Here is a 12,240-nt window from a genome sequence, read left to right on the forward strand (position 1 = left end):
GGGAAAGCTCTTAGTTTTTCCTCATTGAGGATGATATTAGCTGTGGGCTTTTCATAAATGGCTTTTATGATGTTTAAGTACGTTCCTTCTATCCCGACTTTCTTGAGGGTTTTTATTAAGAAAGGATGCTATACTTTGTCAAATGCTTTTTCTGCATCTATTGACAGGATCATATGGTTGTTATTTTTTCTTTTATGAATGTGATGTATCACACTGATTGATTTGCGAATATTGAACCAGCCCTGCAGCTCAGGAAAGAATCCCACTTGATCATGGTGAATAATTATTTTTTATATGCTGTTGAATTAGATTTGCTAGTATCTGGTTGAGAATTTTTGCATCTATATTCAACAGGGATATTGGCCTGTAGTTGTCTTTTTTTGCTGAATCTCTGTCTGGTTTGGGAATCAAAGTAATGCTGGCTTCATAGATGAGTCTGGAAATTTTCCTTCCCGTTCTGTTTTTTTGGAGTAGCTTGAGAAGGATAGGTATTAATTCTGCTTTAAATGTCTGCTAGAATTCCTCAGGGAAGCCATCTGGTCCAGACTCTTATTTGCTGGGAGATTTTTGATACCTGATTTAATTTCTTCACTAGTTAGTTATGGGTCTGTTCAAATGTTTTGTTTCTTCCCTTTTGAGTTTTGGTAGTGTGTGGGTGTTAATAATTTTTCATAGTATTCCCTGCTAATTGCTTGTATTTCTGAGGGATTGGTTGTAATAAATCCATTTTCATTTGTGCTTTTATCTATTTGGGTCCTCTCTCTTTTCGTTTTGAGAAGCCTGGCTAGAGGTTTATCGATTTGTTTATTTTTTCAAAAAACCAACTGTTGGTTTCATTGATCTGTTCTACTGTTGTTGTTGTTTTTTTTTTGATTCTATATCGTTTCTTTCTGCTCTGGTCTTTATTATATCTCTTCTTCTTCTGGGTTTGGGGTGTCTTTCCTGTTCTGCTTTGAGTTCCTTTAGGTGTGCTATTAGATTTCGTATTGGGGATTTTTCTTGTTTCTTGAGATAGGCCTGGATTGCAATGTATTTTCCTCTTAGGACTGCCTTTGCTGCATCCCAAAGCGTTTGGATTGTTGTATTTTCATTTTCATTTGTTTCCATATATTTTTAAATTTCTTATGTAATGACCTGGTTGACCCATTCGTTTTTCAGTAGGGTGTTGTTTAACCTCCATGCTTTTGGAGGTTTTCTAGACTTATTCCTGTGGTTAATTTCAAGTTTCATAGCATTGAGATGTAAAAGTGTGCATGGTATGATCTCAATTCTTTTATATCTATTGAGGGCTGTTTTGTGACCCAGCATGTGATCTATCTTGGAGGATGTTCCATGTGCACTCGAGAAGAAAGTATATTCTGTTGCTTTGGGATGCAGAGTTCTAAATATATCTGTCAAGTCCATCTGGTCCAGTGGATCATTCAGGGCCATTGTTTCTTTACTGATTCTCTGTCTAGATGATCTATCCATTGTTGTCAGTGGAGTATTAAAGTCCCCTGCAATTACCACATTCTTATCAATAAGGTTGCTTATGTTTGTGATTAATTGTTTTATACAGTTGGGTGCTCTTGAATTTGGAGCATAGGCATTTATAATTGTTAGCTCTTCCTGATGGACAGACCCTGTAATTATTATATAATGCCCTTCTTCGTCTCTTGTTATGGCCTTTAATTTAAAGTCTAGTTTGTGTGATATAAGTATGGCTCCTCCAGCTTTCTTTTGACTTCCAGTTGCATGATAGGTAGTTCTCCATCCCCTCACTTTCAATCTGAAGGTGTCCTTGGGTCTAAAATGAGTCTCTTTAGACAGCAAATAGATGGGTCTTGTTTTTTTTATCCATTCTGATACCCTATGTCTTTTGATCGGAGCACTTAGTCCATTTACATTCAGTGTTGTTATTAAAAGATATGGGTTTAGAGTCGTTGTGTGATCTGTAGATTTCATGCTTGTAGTGATGTCTCTGGTACTTTGTGGTCCTTGCAACATTTTACTCACAGAATCCCCCTTAGGATCTCTTGTAGGGCTGGTTTAGTGGTGATGAATTCCTTCAGTTTTTGTTTGTTTTGGAAAACCTTTATCTCTCCTTCTATTTTCAGTGACAGGCTTGTTGGATAAAGGATTCTCGGCTGCATATTTTTCCTGTTCATCACGTTGAAGATTTCCTGCCATTCCTTTCTGGCATGCCAAGTTTCAGTAGATAGGTCTGCTACTACCCTTATGTGTCTACCTTTGTATGTTAAGGCCTGTTTATCCCTAGCTGGTTTCAGAATTCTCTTTATCCTTGTATTTTGCCAGTTTCACTATGATATGTTGTACAGAAGATCGATTCAAGTTATGTCTGAAAGGAGTTCTCTGTGCTTCTTGGATTTCAATGCCCGTTTCCTTCCCCAGATTGGAGAAGTTCTCAGCTATGATTTGTTCAAGTACACCTTCAGCCCCTTTCTCTCTCTCTCTTTCTCCTGGAATTCCTATGATACGGATGTTGTTCTGTTTTAATTGCATCACCTTGTTCTCTAATTCTCCCCTCGTACTCCTAGATTTTTTTATCTTTTTCTCAGCTTCCTCTTTTTCCATATTTATACCTTCTAATTCACCTATTCTCCCCTCTGCCTCTTCATTCCTCGCTGTGGCTGCCTCTGTTTTGTTTTGCACCTAATTTATAGCATTTTTTAACTCATCATGACTATATTTTAGTCCCTTGATCTCTGCAGCAATAGATTCTCTGCTGTCCTCTATGCTTTTTTCAAGCCCAGCAATTAAGTTGATAACTATTATTCTACATACTTGTTCAGTTATATTGCTTAAATTGGTTTTGATCAATTTGTTAGCTGTCGCTACTTCCTGGAATCTCTTTTGAGGAGAATTCTTCTATGTCATCATTTTGGCTAGTTTTCTGTCCCTTATGCATAAAAGCTTGTTGTGTGCTCTGCATTGTGAGCACTGCTATATCAAAGGGGGGTCATATACTTTCCAGGGCCTGGCCCTTCAGGAGGTGTTTTTTGTTTTTTGTTTTTGGAGGTTGTTACTTGCTCTCTGTTGTTGTGACTTTGGTTTTTTTATTACCCTGCTCGTAGTGATATATTGGACCCTCTACCAGGTGTGCTTTGATTTGTTACTTGGAGTAGCCCTATGAAGGAATACAAACAGACAAACAGGAGATAGAAACACACAAAGAAATAAAACAAACAAACACAAAAAACTGAAAACAAAAAACCAAAAACGCAGACTATAAGTAAAGAAGAGGGTGGAGGCAGTGCTGATGGAAGAGCACATACAAAGAGAGAAATGCTGGGGGTGGGGTGGGGGGGGGGTAGGGAATAAACGTTGTTTAGGCAGAGAGACTAAAAGGCTTAATCCAGAGAGAGAGAAAGGAAAATAAAGACGGAGGTGGGGAAAACAAAACGAAGATAAAGTTACCCAATAGAGACACTATATGGTTTGATTATTCCAGAAAGAGAGAAAGGAATGTAAAGAAGGAGGTATAGAACATGTATCAAGAGAAAGGATTAAATATGTCTGTTTAGACAAACCAATAACCAGAGTAACCAGCCTAGAGGAGGGCAAGGATAAGGAGGAGAAATACGGGGGTGGGCGGGGTGGAGAGTATATGTATATATTCAGAATTGACCTAGAGTTAATCCAGGCAGTGCTGCAGCGCTGGTCTGGAGAAGCTGTCCGCAGGGCCTGTCCAGTTCCAGTAGATACACAGTTATCTGGTGTGAAGGGGTGTGATTTGGTGTAGTCTGGACCCACCTCCACTGTGGGCCCAGGACTCATCCCTCAGGCCCCACCTTGGTGGTGGTGGGGGGGGGGGCGGGAAACGGTGATCCTGTAGTCTCTTCTCCACGGACCTGGACCTGGTGGACTCTGTTTGAGTCATTCTCCTTGTGCTGTGGGTGCAGATGGGGCAGCCCTTCTTGGTCCGCCAACTTCCCTGACACTGCGCTTGGCCAGGATTCAAAGTCCTGCTCTGTGCACTCCAGCACTGGGGAAGCACCTCTCAGTGCAGCCTGATATGTGGTCCTGGCTGGCTTTGTCTGTGCCACCACACTTCAGGGAGGACCGCTTTCTCCTACCATGGACTGGGCCACCAAGCCTGCAGGTTGGGGGGGAGGGTGGTGGCAGACTAAGGCAGACACAGGCAGGCTTTGTCTTTTCCCACAGCACTCCAGGGAGGGGGCTGCTTTCTCCTGCTGCAGACTGTGTCACTGACCTCGCCCCTGAGCCCCGGGGTGGCGGGCGCAGGCAGGCTTTGTTCTGTCCCACCACACTCCGGGAGAGGGCGGCTTTCTCCCACTGTGGACAGCGCCCTCCACCTAGCCACTGAGCCCGGGGGTGGAGAACACAGGCAGGCTTTGTACTGTCGCGCAGCCCTCCAGGGAGGGGACTGCTTTCTCCCACTGCGACTGCGTCCCTGGACTACCACCGAACCCAGGGCTGGCTCCCCTCCTTCCCAGGTGCACAAACAGGGAGCCAGCCCCAGTCTGAAGAAAGCCCTGCAGTTAGAGATGGGATCCCTCTCATTCCCAGTTCGGGGTCTTTTCTGCTGTCCAGATACGGTCCTACACTTTCCTAACTGCTTCCTCTTCCCTTTGTCTCTGCCGAAGGGGATCCCTACCGTCTGTGCCTACGCAGCCTGTTTTATCTCCCCCAGTTTGCAATTACCCACCTATCTTTTCTCAAGTTGTCCCATTTTATTCCTGGTAGATTCGGTCTCTTTTCTTCCCAGACTCTGGGGTTCAAAGTCCTCTGGCTTCCGCACCTCTTTGAGAGACGCAGAAGTATGGATCCCCCTACTTCTCCACCATGTTGGCCCTTCTACAGTAACGCTCTTTGCTCAGAATATGTTTCGTCTTGGCTAATTGTTGAAGAAGTACATATCATTTTATAGTATGTAGAGATGGGGGCAGAGACTCAAGAAATCTCTTGAAATTTTTAGTGTCTTTTATAATTAAGGTTCAGTTACAGAGAAATATATGACTGCCACATGCAACTAATGTTTCACTTCCTCCAAATATTTTAAACATATAGTCATCCTCCTTCATTTATTCATTCATTTATCAAGTTATGTGCTCAACACTTTCAGATGTAAGAAGGATAGTTGCAAACTACAAAGGTATAGGTCTGTCCTCATGGAGCTTATAGCCTAGTAGAGAACCAGATATTAAGCAAATAACTAATACATTGGTGGAATGTAAATGTAAATAAATGGGTGTAATGTAAATAGAGGATGCTGTAAATAAGTATAATAGAGGGTCTGCATTTGGGTAGGAAGGCTTTCTCTCTGAGAAAGTTACATTTAAAACTAGGCCTGAAGATTGAGTAGAAGTTGTGTAGGAAAAGAGCTGAGGGAAGGCAGACATAACAGTGTGTTTGAAGTACCTGAGGCAGAAAAATTCTTGATTTTTAAGGAACAACAGCAGCAAATCACTATGTCTGGAGTGTTGTGAGAAGGGGAGTGGTGCTAAGATGAAGCCGGAGAGGTCTGCAGGATATCAAGACTAAGTCTATGGGCCTGTGAGGAATTTTAGATTTTATCTGATGTGCATTAGGCAATAATTGTATGGTTTAAATCAGGGACCAACCAGTGGCGACCCATTTTGTTTTAAGAGTCACTGAGCTTTGAGGAGAATGGATTTGAAGGGTGCAAGAGTTGGAAGTAAGGAAGTTTATTACAGGCCAGAGATAATGGCCTACTGTGACAACACAGGTTAAAGAGAAATTAATGGATCTGAGTTATGTTCTGTAAGGAATATCTATAGGACTTGGTGATGGGTTTTTGTACACAGGTGATTCTTTTTTTTACTTTTTTTATGTTTATTTTTGAGAGAGGGAGAGAACATGAGTGGGGGAGGGGCAGAGAGAGAGGGAGAGAGTCTGAAGCAGGCTCTGTTCTGATAGCAGAGAGCCCGATGTGGGGCTCGAACTCATGAACCATGAGATTATGACATGAGCCAAAGTCGGATACTTAACCGACTGAGCCACCCAGGCACCCTCACGGTTGATTTTTATTCACATTAGTTCTTTGAAGTCACCATGGACACTGAATTAGTTAATACTGAACCAGTGCTCCTAGAGGAAAAACTGTTAGGTTCCTGTGAGCCTCTGGTTACAATATTTTCATCAACTGATCAATATATAACCTTGTTTTCTATGTGTTTCTGTTTTAAAGACACCTTAATATATGTTGATTTGTTAGCATTGAACTCAACAGCCAATAGCACTGTAACTCATGCCTAAAGAAATCTTATCTAACATCTGTTTTCTCCTTTAAGGCACATTACAGCGGTCTTGGAATTGAACAATATGCTTGGAGGCCATTTTAAACAGCAAAATCACCACCAAAAAGCCCAAGCATGTGGAAAATGTGGCATTCAATAGACTACATTTGTTTACAGTAGAAGAACTGAAACAAGAAGGCAGAGCATTGTTTTTTTTGAGCTCAACTGGGAATGTGTGTATTAGGCAACTCAAAATTTTGGCAGCTCTGTATATGTCTGCCTATGATTGTAAAAGTGCTGAGAGTATTGATTTTGAGGTTACAAATACACTTTAGCAAATAGGTAGATTTGTACATACAGAACCCATGAATAATGAGGATCAGCTACAAGGTGAGGGAAGGGAGGCGTTAATCATATCCGTGTTTCTTAATATAAAAAGCTGGGTAGAGTTATTTTTTTCTGAGACAGGAAAAAAGCAGATTTGAGGGAAGGGGATATCAAGAATTTAATTTTGGGTAGGTATAATTAGTTTTTAGTGTCTCTGAGACATCCAAGTGAGCTGTGGAGAATAAGCAGTTGCACTGGTAAGTCTGGAACACAGAAAAGAGGTCTGGGCTAGAGAAGTAAACACGGACATCCTTATCACATGAAGTATTTAATCTCACGGGATTAGAAGAAATTGTCAGAAGAGAGCAATCTCATAAAACTATTTTCATTTTCAATGCCTGTTGACTCCATATACCTTAAAGATTACTTTTTTCTGGAAAATATACAACTAGAAACCACAGAACCTACATAAAGAACACACAATAATAGATGCAGTATGTTTAGACAAATGGAGGTCAGCTTGTTTAAAAAATAACAAGAGTCAGTCTAGTGTGAAGCAGTGTCCTAGAATTTTGTAAGAGTTAAATTAAGCAGAGTAGGGTAAGCATAACTTCAGTCAAGTGCCCGAATTAGACAAATTAGAATATTTAGGTCCTAGGATTTTGAGTAGAGGCTGTTGTAGCTCCAGGGATTCTGGTGAGCTTGGAAATCTGAAGTTGAGTCACTCGTCTCTTGAGTCAGAACTTTGAGACTTGAAAGGGGCCAATTAATATGATCTCTGTCTAATAAATTTGACCAGACCAAATGGATCAGCAAGGTTCCAGACTCATGTTTTAAATGAATGGCCAGTCTCTCAGGAGTTGAGGTGGTAGGGAGTTTCTCTACCTAGGGAATTCTATTTGGATAGAATTCATGTTGGCAATCCAGGTCAAATGGTGGAGACTCCATTCTCTTTGGATCTTTCTCTTCCTTTTTCCCTTCCTTGGTATAGAAGTAGTGGGATTGCATCCCCGGAAACATGGGTATTATTAGTATGGAAAAAAAACCTTTGTAGGCTGGCTGGCTTGCTGAAACATTGGAAGACAATAGCTTAATTTTAATCTCAAATCTTTTCTTTGTCATGTGTGTGTGTGTGTATACGTGTATACGTGTATACAGCTAATTTTCATTTCATTCGTGTACCTTTATTTTAGTTGTAGCTATTATTTCATCTTCTATTATGAGAAATCTTAGGCTGAGGGAAGATTTATTTGCCAAAGATACGTAGAAAGTGATTTGCAGTGATAGGATTAGAAGACATGTTCCCTGATCTTTAATTTTCAAATTATGAGTCTTTTAGAATAGTGAAATAATTGAGCAGTTTTTGATTAGCAAGGACAAAGATAAGAATGTAGTAGCATTGTTAGACATTTCAGTAGTCTTCAATTTTGTTTTTTGTTTTTCTCATTTTTTATTTCTAAATCTAACGTTTTACCGTTTTACCAAGTATGCTTTTTTAAAAATTTACATATTTATTTTTGAGAGAGAGCGAGAGAGAGAGAGAGAGAGAGCGAGAGCACACAAGTGAGAGTGGGGTGGAAAGAGAGAATCCCAAGCAGGCTCCATGCTGTCAGTGCAGAGCCCAACATGGGGCTCAATCTCAAGAACTATGAGATCATGACCTGAGCCAAAATCAAGGGTCTGACACTTGACCGACTGAGCCACTGAGGTGCCCCTACCATGTATACTTTATAGTCTTTCTCTGTATGTTTGTGCGTTTTTTTTCTGAATTATGTGAGAGGAAGTTTTATACAAGGTGTCCCTTTGTTACCTAGATTCTTTAGAGCATATTGCTTGAAACAATGACATTCTGTTACCTAATCATAAAATATCAAAGTTGAGACATCAGTATTGACACAGTACTGTTATTTGACAAACCTTAGATAATTTTGCCACTTGCCCACTAACGTCCTTTTTTAAAAGTTTACTTATTTTTGAGAGAGCGCAGTGGGGTAGGGGCAGAGAGAGGGAGGGAGAGAATCCCAAGCAGGCTCTGCACTGCCAGCACAGAGCCCAATGCAGGGCTAGAACCCATGAACTGTGAGATCATGACCTGAGCTGAAGTCAGACGCTTAACTGACTGAGCCACCTGGCGACCCTAATGACTTTAATAGTAAAATAATATTTAACTGCTCTATCTCTAGCTTCCTTTAATTTGGGACAGTTCCCCCATCTTTCTTTTTTTCATATGTTTGACATAAAGAGCATAGTCCCTTTATTTAACAGAATGTCCCTCAGTTTATGTTTAGTGAAGGTGTTCATATGATTAAATTTGTTTGTTTTTTGTTTTGGTCAGAAATATCACAGAAATGATGTCTTCTCAGGGCATTGTATCATGAGGCACGCAATATCTATTTGTTCCATCACTGGTAATTTAATTTTGATTGTTTAAGGTAGTGCCTGCTGGGTTTCTCTACATAGTTACCAATTTTCTCTTTGTAAATATAAAGATCTTGTGGAGAGATACTTTGTGACAAAGTAAATGCTGTTTCTTATAACACCTTCACCCACTAGTGTTATGGCCAAATGGTAATTTCTTAATTCCATAATTTCTTGTACATTTATTACTTAGCATTCTACTCTGAGAAGCTTTCCTTTTTTGTCTCTGTCTCTCTCACACACAACATAGATTCATGAATTCATTTTAGGGGTTAGGATCCATTAATATACATTTTGATGCTCAAATTGTCCCAGATTTGGGCAGTGGGATTTTCTTGAAGCTTCTCTGTCTCTCTCTTTCTCTCTTTCATATTTTTATCAATCTCTGAGCAACTTGTTTAGCATAGCAAGGTACCTGTCCTAACCTTAAATCATATGTTTCTTCAAGAAAACTTGTTCCTTTTTTTTTTTTTTTTTTTTTTTTTTAATTTTTTGAGAGTGGTATTTAGAAACCATAATCTACCCCATAATCTTTTGGGGTATCATTGCTTCTAGGCCCTTTCAGCAGAGGTAGGAAATACATGTATGTGTATACATACACACCTATCTGTTTCTGTATGTGTATGTATGTCTGTGTGTATAACCATAAGTTATATAATGTTTGATACCTATAATTACCATCTAAGATCACAGTTCATTTTAACCTTCCCTTATCATATTTGTTCCCTTTTATAATGGTGATGAGTCTGGTTTCCATTTTCTTAAGATATTTACTTATTTGCTTTAGAGTACATAAATAGATTCAGAATTTCTAACAGACAGCTGTGAAAAAACCTAACTAAAGTTCAGTATTTGTATGTAGTTGTTTTACCTTTAGTTTTAGAGCATATAGTAAAAAGACTGTGTTTTTTAGAATACTTAGGTTACTTCTCTGTTTCCTCTTCAGTGTAATTTTGTTATTCATTTAAAAAACTGACCCTTTTTTTGTTTGTAATCAGTTTTAAGTTTTTCATCCTTGTTGATTTTGTTTATAATTTACAGTAATTTTTGGAATATGAAATTATACTTATTTTAATAAATTAGAACTGTAGAAAAAAAGGAAGTATGGGGAAGAAATAATAGATGGCTACTTTGATAAATGTTTAAAGTTTACATGGACTAATTGGTGAGTTTCAATTATATGTAATATGTGTGTATACATGCTATATATACTGTGTTCCACTGTACTTTTTTTTTTCCACTTAAATGTTTTATCTTAGAGTTTGTTCCATGTCAGTACATATAAATCTGTCTCATTCGTTTTAAGAGCTGAGTTGTGTTCCATTATATGGATATACTATATATTCTATTCTCTATGGATGGGCATTTGGTTTGTTTGCAGTCTAAACAAAGGTATAGTTAACTGTTTTCTTACTACATTGCTGTGCACATGTATGATTACAGTCAGATCACTTTTAAATCGAAAAGGAAATTACTAAATCCTATTTTTGGGGGAGGGGGCAGGTGAGCAGTTTGATGTTGCAAAAGCTCTATATGTGATTAAGTTGGTTTTTAAGAATCTTTGAGTTATAAATTACCAATTTCTAAGTTATAGTCTGAAACATAAAACAGTATAGCGTTTAAAATATTTTGGTATTTCAAACTAGTTACTACTACAAGTCACAGGAAAATTACTGATTAGCTGTATTCTTTACTAAATGCTGTCACAGCTATTAAAACTGACAGTTTTGATTTAAACCTGTCATTTGTGGTATGAAGAAATGGAAGTGCAAACACTTTCGCATTGTCTTAGACCAAAGTCAACTTTGTATTGTTTGTTTTTCACCACAGTCTATAAAGACTCAATAAATCTAGCAGGATGTGTAAATATACATATATTTTGGGTGTTTTTAGTAATAAATGAAATACATTATATAAGACTGGAGAAAATTGTTTTACTTAAAATTATAATTTTAATTATTTTGTAGTGTTATCTAGAATAATGTAGCTGTCAAATACTTACAGATTATATAGCCCTATTTGGTTTCTCCTGTGGGGTTTACATTTTTGACTGCCTCTTTGTACCCATGTAATGGGTTTAGGGTCATAGGGAGGATGTAAAAGTCATGTACCTTATGATAGGTATTTTTGTCCTCAAGTGACCTCATTATTGGTTTTTATATCTAGTTCTCAAAGTCTTTTATGTGAGTTAATCATATTTAACTTTGCAGATAATAAACTTATAAACAAGATTTAACTTTCTTAAGCTCATAAGTAACTTGTGTTTCATTTTGCACAGTGCCTTGGTAACTAGCCAAGGATTTTATGCCTCCTAGTAGTTCTCATCAGATCAGGAACTGGAAGAATGAGGCCTACTTTTGACCAAACATAGGTCAAAAAGAATTGGTTTCAGCCGGTTGATGGGAAATTTTAGGGGGGGAGGCAGCAGCGGAATCTCTGCAATCAATGTGGAGCTTCAGAAATTTTTCAGGTAACAAAAGGTTGCACACAGATTCTATTCCAGTGATAAAAATCAAAAACTGTTTTAAATAAGAAATTTAATGGGAAAGACGATCTCTTTAAAAAAAAAAATTGCATGTGCTTTTTTATTATACATGCTTTTTTTCTTATTTAGCAATGTTATTTATAGAATGTAATACATTTGTTTTTAACAAAAGGTCCTTAATAAAGGATTTGATTTCTAAGAAAATAACAGGGCAGGAAAATGGAAGAAAAAATGGCCTTTTGTTTTTATGTGTTCCTTTTTATACTATATTCAAGGCTGTAATATATCTAGAATTGAGTATTTTTGCTTAATAGTAAAATAATATAGGACTACTAGTGTTTTTTGGAAGATATATTGCAGTTATGTATTTTTTTTTTTAACTTTAGTGAGTAAAGTTAAATGCAAGCTTTAAGAGCTATACTTTTTTTTTAAGAGCTATATTCTTAATACTGTTGTTAAATTAAACAGGATTTAATCTGATCAATATTCTTATGCCTCCTAAACCTCTTTATTCTTTCTGATATATACATTTTTTAACATTTAAAAAAATGTTTATTTTTGAGAGAGTGTGTGCACGTGGGAGAGGAGCAGAGAAAAAGGGAGACAGAGGGTCTGAAGCGGGCTCTGTGCTGACAGTTCGATGCAGGGCTCAAACTCACGAATCGTGAGATCATGGACTGAGCCACCCAGGAACCCTTGATGTTTCTATTATTGTAGAGCTTTTGTTTTCTTTTATAAGTTCTTTTAGCATTCTCTGCTATTTTTTATAACTAACTTTGAAATATCTTA

The 12,240-nt window shown here is 38.0% G+C and overlaps 1 protein-coding gene across 2 annotated transcripts in view; it reads left to right on the top strand.

Annotated features, from left to right (window-relative positions):
- The window catches only part of SLC35A1 (solute carrier family 35 member A1), a 32,707-nt gene that overhangs the window by 7,967 nt on the left and 12,500 nt on the right, over window positions 1-12,240 (top strand). Inside the window, exon 1 of one of the 2 annotated variants that reach the window (XM_045498997.1) lies at window positions 11,245-11,436. The exons of the other annotated variant lie outside the window; for it this stretch is intronic. Within the exon in view, the coding sequence (XP_045354953.1) occupies window positions 11,366-11,436 (71 nt within the window). The 5' untranslated portion in view covers window positions 11,245-11,365. Of the gene's footprint in view, window positions 1-11,244; window positions 11,437-12,240 lie in introns of those variants that run through there. 2 annotated transcript variants of the gene reach the window in all.

This window comes from Leopardus geoffroyi, chromosome B2 (assembly GCF_018350155.1).
Source record: "Leopardus geoffroyi isolate Oge1 chromosome B2, O.geoffroyi_Oge1_pat1.0, whole genome shotgun sequence".
Lineage (NCBI taxonomy): Eukaryota > Metazoa > Chordata > Mammalia > Carnivora > Felidae > Leopardus > Leopardus geoffroyi.